The sequence below is a fragment of the Astatotilapia calliptera genome, chromosome 7, assembly GCF_964374335.1.
Source record: "Astatotilapia calliptera chromosome 7, fAstCal68.1, whole genome shotgun sequence".
NCBI classification, from domain to species: Eukaryota; Metazoa; Chordata; class Actinopteri; order Cichliformes; family Cichlidae; genus Astatotilapia; species Astatotilapia calliptera.
In genome coordinates this window covers 2826459-2841017 of record NC_137428.1, presented here as the reverse complement: position 1 = coordinate 2841017, position 14559 = coordinate 2826459, and the positions used below count along the sequence as shown (strand labels likewise).

Genomic DNA, 14559 nt, shown 5'->3' with positions numbered 1-14559 from the left:
ACTCCATCACAGTAATCGCCACACCGAAGCCAGGAGCCAAGTTTCTGAGCCAAGCATTCCCCACAGCATCGCACTTCATCCACCTGTTCGTGTTCCTCCCATAGGGCACCCTGCTCCTACCTGGTCTCCAGTTAGCTCATGTGCAGTCAACTCTATGACGTAAAAGAGGCAAACTTGCTCCATGTTTTAACTGTGTACCAAACATATTCAAAATAAATATATTACTCATAAAAATAAATGAATAAAAATAAATCATCTTATCATGTCTTTTATCAATAGCTTTTGGGGCTTTTCATAGAAGTCCACTTCCTTTCTCTGTGTAACTCATTTTCCCTGAACGGGACAAACTTTATTTGACAAATTTAGGAGGCAAGGTAAACCCTGGACAGGTTACCAGTGTGCTGCACTGGTGACCTGTCCAGGCCCACATTGTTTAACTAATATTGTTTTCTTTCAGATTATTAATCGAGGTTAACTGTATCATAAAACCGATAGGCCTCCGTTTATCTCTTTAATATATTCATTCATTCATTTAGCAGCTGTTTATCTACAGTACCGTGCAAAAGTCTTGAACCACCTCCTTTTGTTTCAAAGGAGTCAGACTTGTAATGTTTTTGAAGGTGATCTTTAGCAACGTTGTTTCCTTTCTTTCTATTTCCCGATATGCTCGTATAACGTAGAGAAAAGACGGGTGGCACAAGACTTGTGCACAGTACCGTTTGGCGTTGTTATTGGTCACTCAATGGCCTTCATAATGTATTGATGTAAATAACAACATCCGGCCTAAAGTCGTTGACTTCAAAATAAAACAAAGCCTCGAGAAGTTATTTTTGAACACTGCGTTTAGCTTTTAATCTTGTCTGGTAAATCGAACTACTACTACTACTATAATAATAATAATAATAATAATAATATTATTGTTGTTGTTGTTGTATTATTGTTATTATTGTTATAGTTTCCAAAGATTTCAATATCTATTCAGCTTCTCAGAGACCGTTGGTTTTTCAATACACAAAATAAGCAAATATTTTCCTTCCAACAAAAATTAGCAAATGTTTATAAACATATATTTTCTATTCATCTGTAAGCTCATAGCTTGTAAACATAACCCCACCAATAAATAAACATGTAAGAGTTTATTCTGAAAACTCAAACCGGAAGTTCAGTTGATGTTTAACCTGCGGCTAAGCTAACTCCACCTGGCTGCTTGCTCCAGCTGTTTTTGTGGTCCAATACAGCGTGTGTCACCGGTAATAAGTCTCTGTAAGAAGACGGTGGACGAAGAGCGAAGTTTGAAGAATTTTTATTGCTTCCTGGACAAAATGCAGCAGTTTGTTCTTCGGCTGTCTTGCGGGACCCTTAGATGCTGCTGCTGACGGAATAACAGAAGAGCCGCCTTCTGACCCGCCTCAGGTCCGCCTGGAAGCGCTGCTGTCAGTGGCTCTGCGGCAGTGACACGGTTTCTCGTCTGGGCTTTTCAGCTGTATGTACCTCATCTCGCTAAAGGCCCGAGAGCCGCGGCTCTAGCTTGTCTCCTCTTCCTGTGTTTAGGAAGGGCCGTGAACCCTCAGCTGAATGTGGTTCATAATATCTGTGATCTAAAGCATCAGAGCTCATATTTCAGATGAGACTCAACTCTCACACCAAACACTTGTTGATCTCATGAACTGTTACAAGTCCTGTACCAACATGAACGATTTTTATTTTATTACTGGGCAATAAATCAAACATCAGAGTCAAAGCTGAAGGGAATATCCTCAGATCTCTTGTTTTGTTTGACTCTAATAACTCCAAATAGAACATTTCTTCCAGTTTTTCTTGAAAATAACTGAATCAGTTAAACAATGTGATGCATTATTTGAGTAACTTATTAATTAGTTAATAGTTGTGAGAGAATTACAGTAAAACCTGTGTGCGTGTGCTTTAGATGATGCCTTCCTGGGGGGATGTAATGGACAAATCGAGCCGAGTGTGTCGACCCCAGCGGATTGGCGAATCGTCTAAGGTCAGTGTTATTATTGTTAAAAATTATCGCATGGTCTGTAAAGTAGCTTCAGGTTAATAGACTAATAGTTGTAGACAGTTGTCTATCCAAAGTGCAGAGGATCTGGGGACTGTTTTCATCCCTCTGGTAAGTTGAGAAGTCAGCTCATTTCTAGCATGAGAGACAAAATCAGACAATGAAAATCTCTGCAGATCTCTCGCTACTGCTTGTACAGTAACACTGCGAGTGCCAAGAACTGAAGTTTGGCAGCAGTTGGTTTTATCTGGGGTGTAAATCAGGAGGAATGTGCAAAAGTAAGCAGGCAAAAAGAAGAAGAAAGGCAGCCTGGTTCTTATCAACAAGGTTTCTGAGGAGGCTCCTGGGAGCGGGCACACAGCCGTTTGGAGTAAGGAGTTGTGGTCAGGGTGATGTTGTGCTGTGTTTGCAGGTTTTCCGCTGCGTGGATCATGCTGCTGAACTGCTGCAGGGCCTCAACGAGCAGCGGCAGCACGGCCAGTTCTGCGATGTGGTCCTCGTGGCTGAAGACGAGCGCGTCCCCGCTCACCGAGCCCTGCTGGCGGTCTCCAGCCCGTATTTCAATGCTATGTTTACTTTGGGCATGAAGGAGGAGCACCAGCAGGAGGTATGCAGGCAACGCTGTGAAATTAGCTTATTTATGTACGTAAAATAATATATTAAAATCAATGTGGATCGTTTGTGGGAGCCTTTGTTTCTATCTTAGTTGTACTGAAGTTGTAAATGGAATAGAGTACACGCATGTGTTCTTCCTATCTGCAGGTGGAGCTGGTCGGGATGTCCTTCGTGGGTCTGAAGGCGGTGGTGGACTTCCTGTACAGCGGCGAGCTGCCACTGGACGGAGGAAACATTGACTATGTGCTGGAAGCTGCTCACCTCCTGCAGGTAAGAAACCAGCGAGCTGTTAGGTTTAACGATGCAGGCCAAGCGGCAGCTTCTGGGGCTGATGAGGGAAAGGGCCAGAAACTGCACTTCCTCTGATGGCCACTTGGGGCTGACCCTAAAAGTGAGTCAATCTCAGTAGACTCCCATATTAAAAAAATACTTTACAGCCTGTAGCATTCCAGCCGGACTTTATTCAGACGATGCACTCAATGATCATTACGGATGGACCATGGTGGGGTATTCCAACCCATTTATTCACAAATTGCCATAGACACATCATAAGAGCTGTAATCATAACATAAAACAAATAAACATTCACTTGATATAACCACGTTTCTGTTATGCTAATCAATTCACAGAAAAGGCACAGGAGGTGCTAGCATCAGCCTGCTAGATCGCTCATAAACTTATTAACAATCAAGTAATACATTTACAAATTGTCCGAAATGTAAACAACAAGTACAACACACAAACATACCTGTTCGCCTTCCAGCTAGATGCTAATTTTAAGATGGATGGAAAACGATAACCTTCTCATTAATCCTTTCTGCGGCAAGCAGTTGCGGTACGATCTTCCTTCCCGGAAGTTGCCCGTTCCGAATTTCAAAATAAGAGTCTAATCTATATTATAAGGTATAATTCGTTCAGGGATTTAACTGTTTGAAAAATATCAAATAAACAAATAATCTGGGTCATTTACACAGCCTGATACAAAAATGGTTTTCATCTCCACGAGTAGTTTTCTCTTCATGAAAAATATACTTTTTTTTATAGCTCATCAGTTTAGATACTGTTAAGGCTTAAAGTTAGAGGGGTGACCTGTTTGACTGAACTTCTCCTTTTGGAGCATTTAAACTAAATTATCAGGAAAATAATATTTCTAAGAATTTCTGTTTGTAGTGCGAGAGGTTTAATCACCTGTTAAAATCACCTGTTTAACTGTTAAAAATCAATCGGTGGTGATAATTAATGTTACCTATAAAAACTCATGCATTGTTCAGGTATGGCGAGCGGTGGATTTCTGCTGCCAGTTCCTGGAGACAGAGGTGAGCGAGGACAACTACCTGTACCTGCAGCAGCTGGCGCTGCTCTACAGCCTGGAGCGACTCAGCGCCTTTGTCGACCGCTTCATCCTCAAACATTTCTCCATGCTCTCTTTCACCCCGGACTTCCTGCGCGACATTCCTTTCCACAAACTCAACTCCTACCTCTCCAGTGGCCAGGTGAGACGTCCTCACCACGGCTCAGCAGACGAGCTGAAATCAAAAGCACGGTTAGCATTCTGAGAGCCCCTTTCTTCATCGCCAGGTTCAGCACGACAGCGAGCAGGCGCTTCTCCAGGCCTCGCTGCAGTGGCTCAGCCAGACGCCCGAGCGGACCTCCCACGCCAGGCAGCTCCTCTCCCACATTCGGTTCCCTCTGATCCCGGTGGCAGACCTCATAAGCAGGGTGCTTCCAGATGTGCGAGCTCTGCTGCCCGAGGAGGCCGGCTGTGAGGCCCTGGTGGAGGAGGCGCTGGCATACCACGCCAGGACCAGCGCTCAACCACTCCTGCAAACTGGACGCACCACAGTGAGGGGGGGAGTGGAGAGACTGCTGCTCATTGGAGGAGAGGTACAGAAGCTGATTTCATGATTTCACGTGAACATCATGTTAAACCTGCTTTAGATCTGATGTCTTCACACCTGACACTTACTGTGATATGATTTCAGTGTTAGTATTTTAATCTTGAGGCTCGTGTCTCCACTGCTGTCTGAAAAGTGAAACCTGGAAGCTTCACAGCTAGACTTCTCTTGTTTTTTGAGGTTTCCGAGCGTGGGGAGGAGCTTAGCGCTAGCGTTTCCTGTCTGGACGCTGAAACAGGGAGCTGGAAGGTGGAGACTGAGCTGCCGGCCCAGCGGAGTCACCACTGCCTGGCGGTCCTGGGAGGTTTCATCTTCACCGCCGGCGGGAGCTCGTCCAGGGACAACGGTGGAGACGCTGCCTGTAACCTTCTGTACAGATATGACCCCCGCCACAACCAGTGGACCAGGGTAGAGTGTAGAAAAGTCCCCTCCCTCCAGCCGCTTTGATAGTCTGAGGTCGTTTAGCAGCCCAGACTCACGAACAGCGTGTTTTTGCAGGGTGCCCCGATGAACCAGCGGCGAGTGGACTTCTACCTGGGGACCGTGGGAGAGTACCTGATCGCTGTGGGAGGGAGGAATGATACCGGAGCTTTGTCGTCAGTGGAGGTCTACTGCCCTGCTGAGGACTGCTGGTCCTACGTGGCAGGACTGCCCAGGTTACTGCTGACTCCGCCTCTTTGATTGAGGAATATCTCTGATAGCTGAGCTGTGAGGACTGCGTTTACACTCCACACATGTAAAAAACTGTTTGTGTTTTGCAGGCTTACTTACGGTCACGCTGGTACAGTCCACCGTGGCGTCGTCTACATCTCGGGCGGTCACAACTATCAGATCGGCCCATACCGCCGGGACGTCCTGAGCTACAATCCGTTGCGGGATGGCGATGTGTGGGTGGAACGCCAACCCATGTCTCTGGCCCGGGGCTGGCACTGCATGGCCTCCCTCGACAACCTAATCTATGCCATCGGAGGCAGCGATGACCACGAGGACACCTCGGAACGCTTCGACATCCTGCAGGTGGAGTCCTACGACCCACGCGGCGACCAGTGGACCAAGATTGCGCCGCTGCTGCTGCCCAACAGCGAGGCGGGGCTCGCTGTGTGGGCAGGTAGGATCTATGTTCTCGGGGGCTTCAGCTGGGAGAGCATGGCGTTCTCCAGAGCCACACAGGTATACGACCTAGACAAGGGGGCGTGGTCCAGAGGGCCCGACCTGCCCAAATGTATAGCAGGGGCTTCGGCATGCGTGTGCACCGTGAAGCCTCCGCCGCTGTCAGCCTCGCCACAGAAGCTCAGAAACCAGATGGAGGAGCCATTATTCTGTACTACGACTGACACGGTGACCAGCGGATCTGCGACTCTCCAGTCTGTTTACAGTGCAGGCAGGCCACAGAGTCAAGCTCAGCCACAATCCCAGCAGATCAGCTACTCTCAGTGGCAGCCAACACCTCCTCATGGTGCAGCTGACGCTTTTATTCACATGTAATAGATCTCTGAGTATGGATGCCGCTTTGCAACCCTCCTCCTTTTCTTGCTGCATCTGACACTTAATCAGTGTTGTATCTGTCGCTGCCACTGACTGTCTCATAACTGCATAGCTGTTTGGTGCTCTGTAGTTTCACTGAAATGTGGACTGTAAATAATGTGAGTGCAGCGTGTGGAACAAGACGTCAGTCGTCTGCTAATGAGCCTGATTTGTTGACATTTAAGCTGTCGACTACTAAAACAGATAAAACTGTGCACGGTTAAGGTTCTCTAGAAGTTGCGTATTTGGGAAGAATCACAGATTTGATATTCCTCTAAATACAGGAAACAGAACAAGCTGCATTTAAAAGAGGTTTTTTTTGTTCTTGCTTTTAGGATTAAACGTGAATGTTTTTAAAAGATGTCATCTCTGCCTTTGAAGCAAAAGCTGCATTCATTACTACTGCATTTTTCAGAAGTATTCGTCTGTGCATTTGTACATTTTTTCTTTAATTAAAAAAAATATTAAAAGAGAAAAGCGAGCTTATCATTGGCTCTTATCATTCTAAACATTTCATCGTTATTAGTAAACAGGTCACTGATGGATGCTCCAGCGCTGGTCGTTGTGGCGTCTTCTCTCTCAGGTGAAGGGGTAGTACGGGTGAGACTTGATTCTGAGAGACAAAAGAGCAATCATTGGTTTGATGCTGGAGAATGCAGCTACAGCAGGAAGGTGGTTGACTTACTCTTCAATTTCACAGGCCTTCCACCCTCGGTTCAGTCCCTTCAGAGCACTCAAGTCTTCTTCAGTCAGACTGAAGTCAAAGATCTGCAGGGAAACCGACAACGAGGCTCTAAATATACTTACACTACACTCCTGAACTAAAACTATACAATTGCTGAGGCGCTGTCAACTGAAATTGAACTGGGGCCTTTTGTGTAATAACAATTTGTACCACACAATGGTGCAGTGAGTCAACCAGAGGGCCTGCCCCCTAGTGGTCGTTAAAAAGAGTGCAGGTTTAATACCCCCACCGAGAAAATCGTGGTAAGCATCTTTGTCTCACCAGAGCGACAATGGTTTCTTACCTTTGTGTTTTCAAGGATGTGGTGAGGCTTTTCACTCTTGGGGATGACTGCAACACCCTGCTGCACGTGGTACCTCAGCAGGACCTGAGACAAGTTCACTGTTACTAACTAATGAGTGCACACACACACACACACACACACACACACACACACACACACTTTATCAACCTGACCTGTGCAGGACTGCGTTTGTGCTTCTTGGCGATATCAGCAATGACTGGGTCCTCCAGCAGCTTATATGGATCTGTGTCTTCTCTTAACCTGTGACACGGAAGGATTTATGAAGACGGGTTAAGAGATGAACAAGGCCTCTGTTGGATGTAGCTATTAGCTACTGTTAGCTGCATATATCTAAAAGATGCAGACCACAAAGAGACATAAAGTTAGCTCTACCAAATGGAAAGAGACAAACTAATATGGGGACACAAAAGAACCACTGAGATAAAATATATCTGCAACCTAAGAGGACCACACCATTATAAATAGTGCATGTGTTTATGTTTGTGCCATGAAAACCATCCTAAATATCAGGATATATTTACATCTATTTTTCCCTACCCCAATAGTCGAATTCCATAAAATAGTTTGCACTTCATCAAAATGAGATCCAGAGTCTGCACAGCAAGTTTGTTATGACCTTTACTTCCTATGAGTCAGTTTACTGGCCGAACTTTTAAAAATATTCAAAAAACATCTCTTTTTTATCGTCTCAGCCTTGGAGATATGTTATATATCTGTATATATAATAAAGGTTTCAAACATTTAAAGAACAAAAAGTTCTTCGTGTCTGTTTTTCTGATTTGGTTGTCGGTGTGGATCATGAGGCAAGACCTCGTACAGTTCTGAGGGTCTCCCAGGTGAACCGAAGGGGCTGTAGGCTGTCAAGGCAATGTTCTTGGATTTGCAGAACTCCATCATATCTGTCTGGATCAGGTAAGGATGTAGCTCCACCTGTGGACGACATGTAAACGTACAACAGTCGAGTCGAGACTCTAAAACGTTTCAGTAGCTCACAATTTCTCACTTTACAGAAAACACATGTGACATTATCACAAGAAAAAGAACACGACACCGGAAGAATCTGCACAATCATAATAATTCAGCTCCGGACTGATTCACCAATGCAGGAAAACAAAGTCCAACTTTGAGCAACTAAATTGAAAATAAAAAATGTTTACTAGTCCTTACTAAACACGGCTTTCCAAAACTCCGCACTGTCGTAAGAAGTCTGACAACTTAGTTCAGGACTGATAGTGACTGACTTAAACAGGACTGATTTCTGGAGAAACTGCAGTGGGATTGTTGCTGCTGCTGGACCTAGCCTGTTATTTGGTGGTTGGATTGGTCAGCTACAAAAGCTAATGGTGTTAGCAGCTGATACTGTTAAAAGGCTTTAAAGAGTGAAATAAACGTTTTTAGGCATCTTAGCGCTGATCAAATTGAATAACCCACTGATGACTTTTTTTCTTTTTTCAAAAATTCTACAAAACCTGAAGCACTTTTGTCTTCCATTAATAAAGTGGACAACCCTCCACTTTATTAATGGAAGTCCCTCAAGTCCCTCCTGTCACTGTCAGGAGGGACAGACTGTCTGAGAGGACAAGGCAGAAATTTCAATGCACCATATCTCCTTAACTTTAAATTGCTTCCATCTGTGTCATTAAAAGCAGTTAAAGTTACCACGATGACTACATTCTATATACAGCTAGCTGAAAAAATAAGAGATGTTAAATCATTTATTACCCCAAATTCTAGGAAAGTGTGTTACAACAGTGATGCAAAATACAAAAAAATGAAGAGCTCTGATTTAAAATAAATGCAGGGATTGTGATGTGAGGAGGCAAACAGCACTAATGAATTTCCTCAGCAGCAGTGTGCTACCACTGCAATGATCTGAACTTGTTCCTCACACACAAAGGACGAAGGCTATGTTGGTCTGGATAGGCTGAAAATGAAAGGAAATCCAAAACTACCAATCAGAGTGATCGATTTCAAATCAGCTATCAGTTAAGCAGCTGTTACACTTAGCAATTAATAACTGGCTCAAACAGACTGACAATGAATGGAAATGGTACTCATAAAATGTCTTACACAACCACGTGTGTGTGTGTGTGTAAATATTTAGACTTCTTTGTGAGGACAGAAAATTGGCTACTAAACTTGTGGGGACCAGCACTTTGGTCCCCACAAGTTTAGGCATTCATTTTTGATGGTTAGGGTAAGTGGCTAGGGAAAGCATAATGTCAATGAGATGTCCTCACTAAGATAATGAGTGTGTGTGTAACAGAGAGAGATTAACCTATGCCAAAACTGTAGAAGCACACATTGTGCAATCAAGCCTCGTGTTTCAGACCTTAAAGCTGTGTTTCTGTGATGAACCGTCTGAGGCTAGTTAGGTGCAAAAGCTTTGGAAAAGTTTTTTTTATCTATAACATATAATGGGATTGATTGTAACCGTAGAAACAAACCTCTGGGAACATGCTACATCTTTGTACAAACACCAGTTAATTACAAAATGAACTAGGAGATGTTGTAGAGCTCGTGGAAATGAGCCTTCACAGCTTCAACGAATGTAAATGGACGCATCTGCAGTACCTGATTGACTGCAGGGGGAACCCTGCACAGAGCGAGGAGTCTCTCCAGCTGCAGGATGCTGAAGTTGGACACACCGATGCTCTTTACTTTCCCCGAGGCTTGCAGTGCTTCCATCCCCTGCAAACACAAGACAAGTTTTTACAATTTAGTTTGCCTGAAAAAAATCAGCTTTTAATATCAGTTAGATCACAGATAAAAATGTAAAAGATTGTATAAGAATTTAGTTAAATGATGCATGGAGCTGTATTTATATGATTCACAGTTCACATCTGGGTCATAACTATTTACTTTGACCATTTTATTATCATTTATGGTTCATTTATCTGTCATTAACATTTACTCATATGATTATTCAGTGCTGTTATTCAAACAAGCATACAGTCTGTATCTTCTTACCCTCCACACATCTACGTAGTCTACGTCAGAGGTCACTATCTTTCCATCCTTCCTTGGGAAAAGCTCATCACCCATTTTCTGCAGTGAAAATAAAAGTCCATCAGACAGATGGCACATCTTTCCCCACAGTGCACCCTCTTTCAGTTCTAAGGCTTTCATTCCTTTTTTTGAGCAGTGTATTTTTAAATACAACCTGACATGAACAACAACTCCTGACACATTACACCGTGTCGATTTAACAAAACCTAAGCCAGGATGCAGAAGCAGAAAAACTGCATCCAACGTTTCAGAAGCTCGTTCAGCTGTTTTTAGCAGCAATGACCTTCCCAGATCGATGGGTAGTTCCTCCTCTAAGATCACTGCCGATATCTTTCCTCTTTGGCATTTGTTAAAACACACACCTGAATATTCTAGACCAGCACACTTCCACAACGTCTTCTTTTACAGAGGTGCTCATGCTTGCTGATTTGGTTACCAGCACCTAGCTCCTTGAATAAATTTGCCTAGAATGTCTTTATTGTTAAAGTGAGTTTAACAGATGGATACTGCACTGGAGTCTCTGCTTTTATCTCCAATTTGCCTGAATGGGAATTGAATACAAGGTTGACTCCTGAAGGTCGACTATTCCAGAAGATGAACTTATTCTTAAGTCAAAGCCAAATGAAGAATGGCAGAATAAAGGACAGTGAAACTGTCAGAATTGGAAATCTCTGCTCAACCTTTAGACCAACAGGGAAATGCACAAGATAAAGATCCAGGTAGTCCAGTTGGAGATCACTTAGGGACTTATTGAGGCACACAGGGATGTCTTCTGGGGCATGATGGGTACACCACAGCTAGAAAGGTTAAAGCACAGCGAGATAAACATTAACATACAGCAGTGTGATGCATAAATCTGGGTACTTTGAAATAATAATTCAATTCATTTTTACAGACAAAGAAAACCCCAACAATCATATGACCCCCTATGAGCAAGTGCTTTGGCAAAAGTGGAAAGAAAAACTCCCTTTTAACAGGAAGAAACCTCCAGCAGAGCCAGGCTCAGGGAGGGGCGGGGCCATCTGCTGCAACTGGTTGGGGATAGAGGGGAGGAAGATGGGACAAAGACATGCTGTGGAAGAGAGCCGGAGATTAATAATAACTAATGAAATATCAACTCAATGTGGGTCCAAAAAAAAAGGTGACTGAAGAAGAAACACCCAGTGCATCATGGGAATCCCCCAGCAGTCCACACCTATTGCAGCATAACTAAGGGAGGATTCAGGGTCACCTGGTCCAGCCCTAACTATATGCTTTAGCAAAAAGAAAAGTTTGAAGCCTAATCTTGAAAGTAGAGATAGTGTCTGTCTCCCGAATCCAAACTGGAAGCTGGTTCCACAGAAGAGGGGCCTGAAAACTGAAGGCTCTGCCTCCCATTCTACTTTTAAATACTCTAGGAACAACAAGTAGGCCTGCAGAGCGAGAGCCAAGTGCTCTAATAGGGTGATATGGTACTACAAGGTCATTAAGATAAGATGGGGCCTGATTATTTAAGACCTTGTATGTGAGGAGCAGGATTTTGAATTCTGGATTTAACAGGAAGCCAATGAAGGAGAAATCTGCTCTCTTTCTAGTCCCTGTCAGGACTCTTGCTGCAGCATTTTGGATCAGCTGAAGGATTTTCAGGGAGTTTTTAGGACTTCCTGATAATAATGAATTACAGTCGTCCAGCCTGGAACTAATAAATGCATGAAGTAGTTTTTCAGCGTCACTCTGAGACAGGATATTTCTAACTTTAGAGATGTTGCACAAATGGAAGAAAGCAGTCTTACATATTTGTTTAATATGTGCGTTGAAGGACATTTCTGGTCAATCTAACAGACAAAAAGTAAAAGAAAAAGATTGGAAAGGACAAATAAGAAGTTCGGACTCTTCCTCCTCATGCTGTCCCACCTCTAACACCAACTACTTTCCCACCTTGCTGACAATAAACATATCTTCACGTCGGATGATACCCTGCTGCATCTTGGAGCGCAGAGCCTTTCCAATGTCCACCTCGTTTTGATAACTGTAGGCAGTATCTATGTGGCGGTATCCAGCCGCGATGCCAGTCTCTACTGCACCCTGGATCGAGGTCGGGGACAGATGAGAGGACTGCAACAAGCAGGACAGTAGAGTTAGTGTCTGCTAACCTTACTCTTGGTTCCTGGGCACATTTACACCAATGTAGAGAGAATTTGTGTGAGATAGATAATACAACAGATAATACAAAGTTGAGAGGGTCAAAATAACATCACAGATGTGCATGAAGTCAAGCAGCACCATTGGTGACAGTCATGCCAATGTCTGATAGGCCTCTTCTCAGCAGGTCACTAAACTGAACTTCTCTACTGTGCTTTTATGGGCATTTTCCATTGATTATCTCACACATGATACAGCATGATACAGCATGCTAAGCGGTACAAACAAACCAAGAAGATTTGGCTTCAGTTTTGGTTTGGACTACTTTATTAGTTACTTAGCACCAATTGTCTCTACCCGTGCATTGCACCCCTGCTGTTTATCAGCTTGCTAACTAAGCATGTTAACCTTAGCTGATAACTTCTTGTTAAGATACTAATAATGGGTGACCTCACGCCACTATGTGTCAGATACAGCAGGATGGAGGATCTGGATTGCTGCTTGATAGCAAAGTGGTGTGCAAATGTACATCAGTTGCTGATAACCATAGTTAATGGTTCAAATCATATAATATAAGAATCATCAGTTTGCTTTGTAGAAATGTGTCTGTTGAGCCACTCGATGACGGCTGAGCTTGGTGTTTGCCTGATGTAAGGCTTTTTTGGATATGTGTTAAATCACATGTAAGATAAAACTTTGATCCAGTTACTGGCTTCATATGTAATTATAAAGTCCGAATATTAATTTCGACCTCTAAAGTTTTGAAACCACTGTTTGGATGCATGTGTCTTATTATTAAACTTGACTCTGCCACCTGAAAGAGTGATCGATGTCTGCCAATCACAATCAAGTCCTTCTAATCACCTCCCTTCACAAATATCAGTAAGTATGCCTTTAAATGCATGTATTAGAAACATATAGTAACTCTTAACAATACATGAGAAAACACAGTAACACTGAGCAACTTCTCAAAGTTAAATGCAGATGAAGAAATGGGGCTACCTTCCATGTCCCAAGACCCAGCAGTGGCATTCGAGAGCCGTCATTCAGCTCAACGTTCCTGGCCACCTGTGTGTCCTCCACAGAGTACATTTTCCCCACCGTAAGAGAAAAACAACAAAAAAGCCTCTCAGTTCATAACCGCGCACTGTCACGGCTTTCTTCTTCCTCTTTCCCCCTCAGAGTGCTTCTGCTGAGTCAGTGTCCTTCCTTTTTCTTTGCTGATTTTACTTTAGCTCATGTTTCTGACCTTCACTCACTTGGTTTTATTCTCTTCCACCCACTCATTTCCTTTTCTTTCTGTGCTATCAGTCCACAAGTTAATTATTGGACAACATGCAGAGAACTTCACTAGCATGTAGTATTTATCTGTAAATAGTAAGTGAGGAGGAACGTGTTGCAAAGGTCACTTCTCCCATCGTGATAGCAATACAAACACGCATGCACACACATGCACACACGCATGCACACACATGCACCTTGCCTTAGTTGCACTAAAACAAATCCACTGTAATGTTCCCGCTTCCACATTAGATGGCGATCTTGTATCACCGGTTTGTGCAGCCACATTTTTCAAAATGAAAATTATATATATTTTACATTTCTTAAGTCATTTATTGTAAGTTCAGATTTTAATGTCATTTTGTATTTAATACAATTTGTCATCGTATTAATTCCTCACGTCTGTGCTTGTTTCTTAGTGGTTCTCTTATTTTAAAATTGCTTGTATTTTTTTTACATTTATAATTTCACTTTTGGATTAAACTGATTTTATGACACCAACTTCATGTTTTAATATAACTTTTGTTTTAATTTCATGATGTAATTTTTGTCTAATTACATTTGCTGTACCTGATATTTCAAACCCCAGTTTCAATCCTGTTTCTAATCCACCTCATAAAAGTTGTTTTTGGAAGAGTGGTCAACATTTTCAGAAACTGATATCTGAGCCTGTATGCTAAAGAGCCTATAGTAGTTTCAGAGGTGTACTTACGTTTACTCAGAATTTTAACACCTGACAGGTTTTTGGTGTTTTTGGTGTTGTTCAAGTAAATCAAACAAGTAGGTTCTGTTTTAAAGAGGCTCAAATGTTTGCTTGTTTCAATATGATGAAAACATCTGCATGGTTTCAGTTTGCTTTTTATGTTTTTCCTATTCAAAAACCAAAACCAAGCAATGCACCCAAGCTCTCGTTTGGCATGCAATTCTAATTTCTAAATGCTTTTTGGTTTAGTCTAACCCGATAAGCACAAAAAAAGGAATTCTTTTTAAACGCATGTTCCCATATGGGGACGATGGGTTTATTTTATGGCGTAAAGCAATACAA

The 14559-nt window shown here is 42.9% G+C and overlaps 2 protein-coding genes across 4 annotated transcripts; one reads left to right on the top strand and one right to left on the bottom strand.

Moving 5' to 3' along the window:
• Positions 1 to 1123: 1123 nt before the first annotated feature.
• On the top strand, positions 1124 to 6531 carry klhl36 (kelch-like family member 36). The gene is made up of 9 exons (XM_026172475.2): positions 1124 to 1483; positions 1928 to 2005; positions 2433 to 2627; positions 2783 to 2905; positions 3907 to 4128; positions 4214 to 4519; positions 4711 to 4938; positions 5029 to 5186; positions 5292 to 6531. The coding sequence occupies exons 2-9, from the start codon at positions 1928 to 1930 to the stop codon at positions 6013 to 6015; spliced, it is 2034 nt and encodes a 677-aa protein (XP_026028260.1). The 5' UTR covers positions 1124 to 1483; the 3' UTR covers positions 6016 to 6531.
• On the bottom strand, positions 6483 to 13655 carry LOC113025080 (aldo-keto reductase family 1 member B1). 3 transcript variants are annotated; one of them, XM_080303369.1, is made up of 11 exons: positions 13236 to 13541; positions 12030 to 12206; positions 11885 to 11926; positions 10793 to 10909; positions 10074 to 10151; positions 9678 to 9794; positions 7921 to 8033; positions 7256 to 7343; positions 7083 to 7166; positions 6740 to 6822; positions 6483 to 6667 (listed from the first exon to the last, which is right to left on the bottom strand). In XM_080303369.1, the coding sequence occupies exons 1-11, from the start codon at positions 13323 to 13325 to the stop codon at positions 6634 to 6636; spliced, it is 1023 nt and encodes a 340-aa protein (XP_080159495.1). In that variant the 5' UTR covers positions 13326 to 13541; the 3' UTR covers positions 6483 to 6633. The 3 variants fall into 3 exon arrangements, with proteins under 3 accessions (XP_080159495.1, XP_026028262.1, XP_080159496.1); XM_026172477.2 differs by lacking the exon at positions 11885 to 11926 and having other exon boundaries at positions 13236 to 13655; XM_080303370.1 differs by lacking the exons at positions 10793 to 10909; positions 11885 to 11926 and having other exon boundaries at positions 13236 to 13537.
• Positions 13656 to 14559: the final 904 nt, after the last annotated feature.

What these genes read in the sequence shown, in the direction of transcription:
- klhl36 (XM_026172475.2), top strand. Translation starts at nt 1,928, where the DNA reads ATGATGCCTTCCTGGGGGGATGTAATGGACAAATCGAGCCGAGTGTGT. An exon ending in AGGAGGAGCACCAGCAGGAG is followed by an intron (nt 2,628 to 2,782) that starts GTATGCAGGCAA and finishes TCCTATCTGCAG; the next exon opens with GTGGAGCTGGTCGGGATGTC. An exon ending in CCTACCTCTCCAGTGGCCAG is followed by an intron (nt 4,129 to 4,213) that starts GTGAGACGTCCT and finishes CTTCATCGCCAG; the next exon opens with GTTCAGCACGACAGCGAGCA.
- LOC113025080 (XM_080303369.1), bottom strand. Translation starts at nt 13,325, where the DNA reads ATGTACTCTGTGGAGGACACACAGGTGGCCAGGAACGTTGAGCTGAAT. An exon ending in ACTACGTAGATGTGTGGAGG is followed by an intron (nt 9,795 to 10,073) that starts GTAAGAAGATAC and finishes TTGTGTTTGCAG; the next exon opens with GGGATGGAAGCACTGCAAGC. An exon ending in TTCCCCCTGCAGTCAATCAG is followed by an intron (nt 8,034 to 9,677) that starts GTACTGCAGATG and finishes TGTCGTCCACAG; the next exon opens with GTGGAGCTACATCCTTACCT.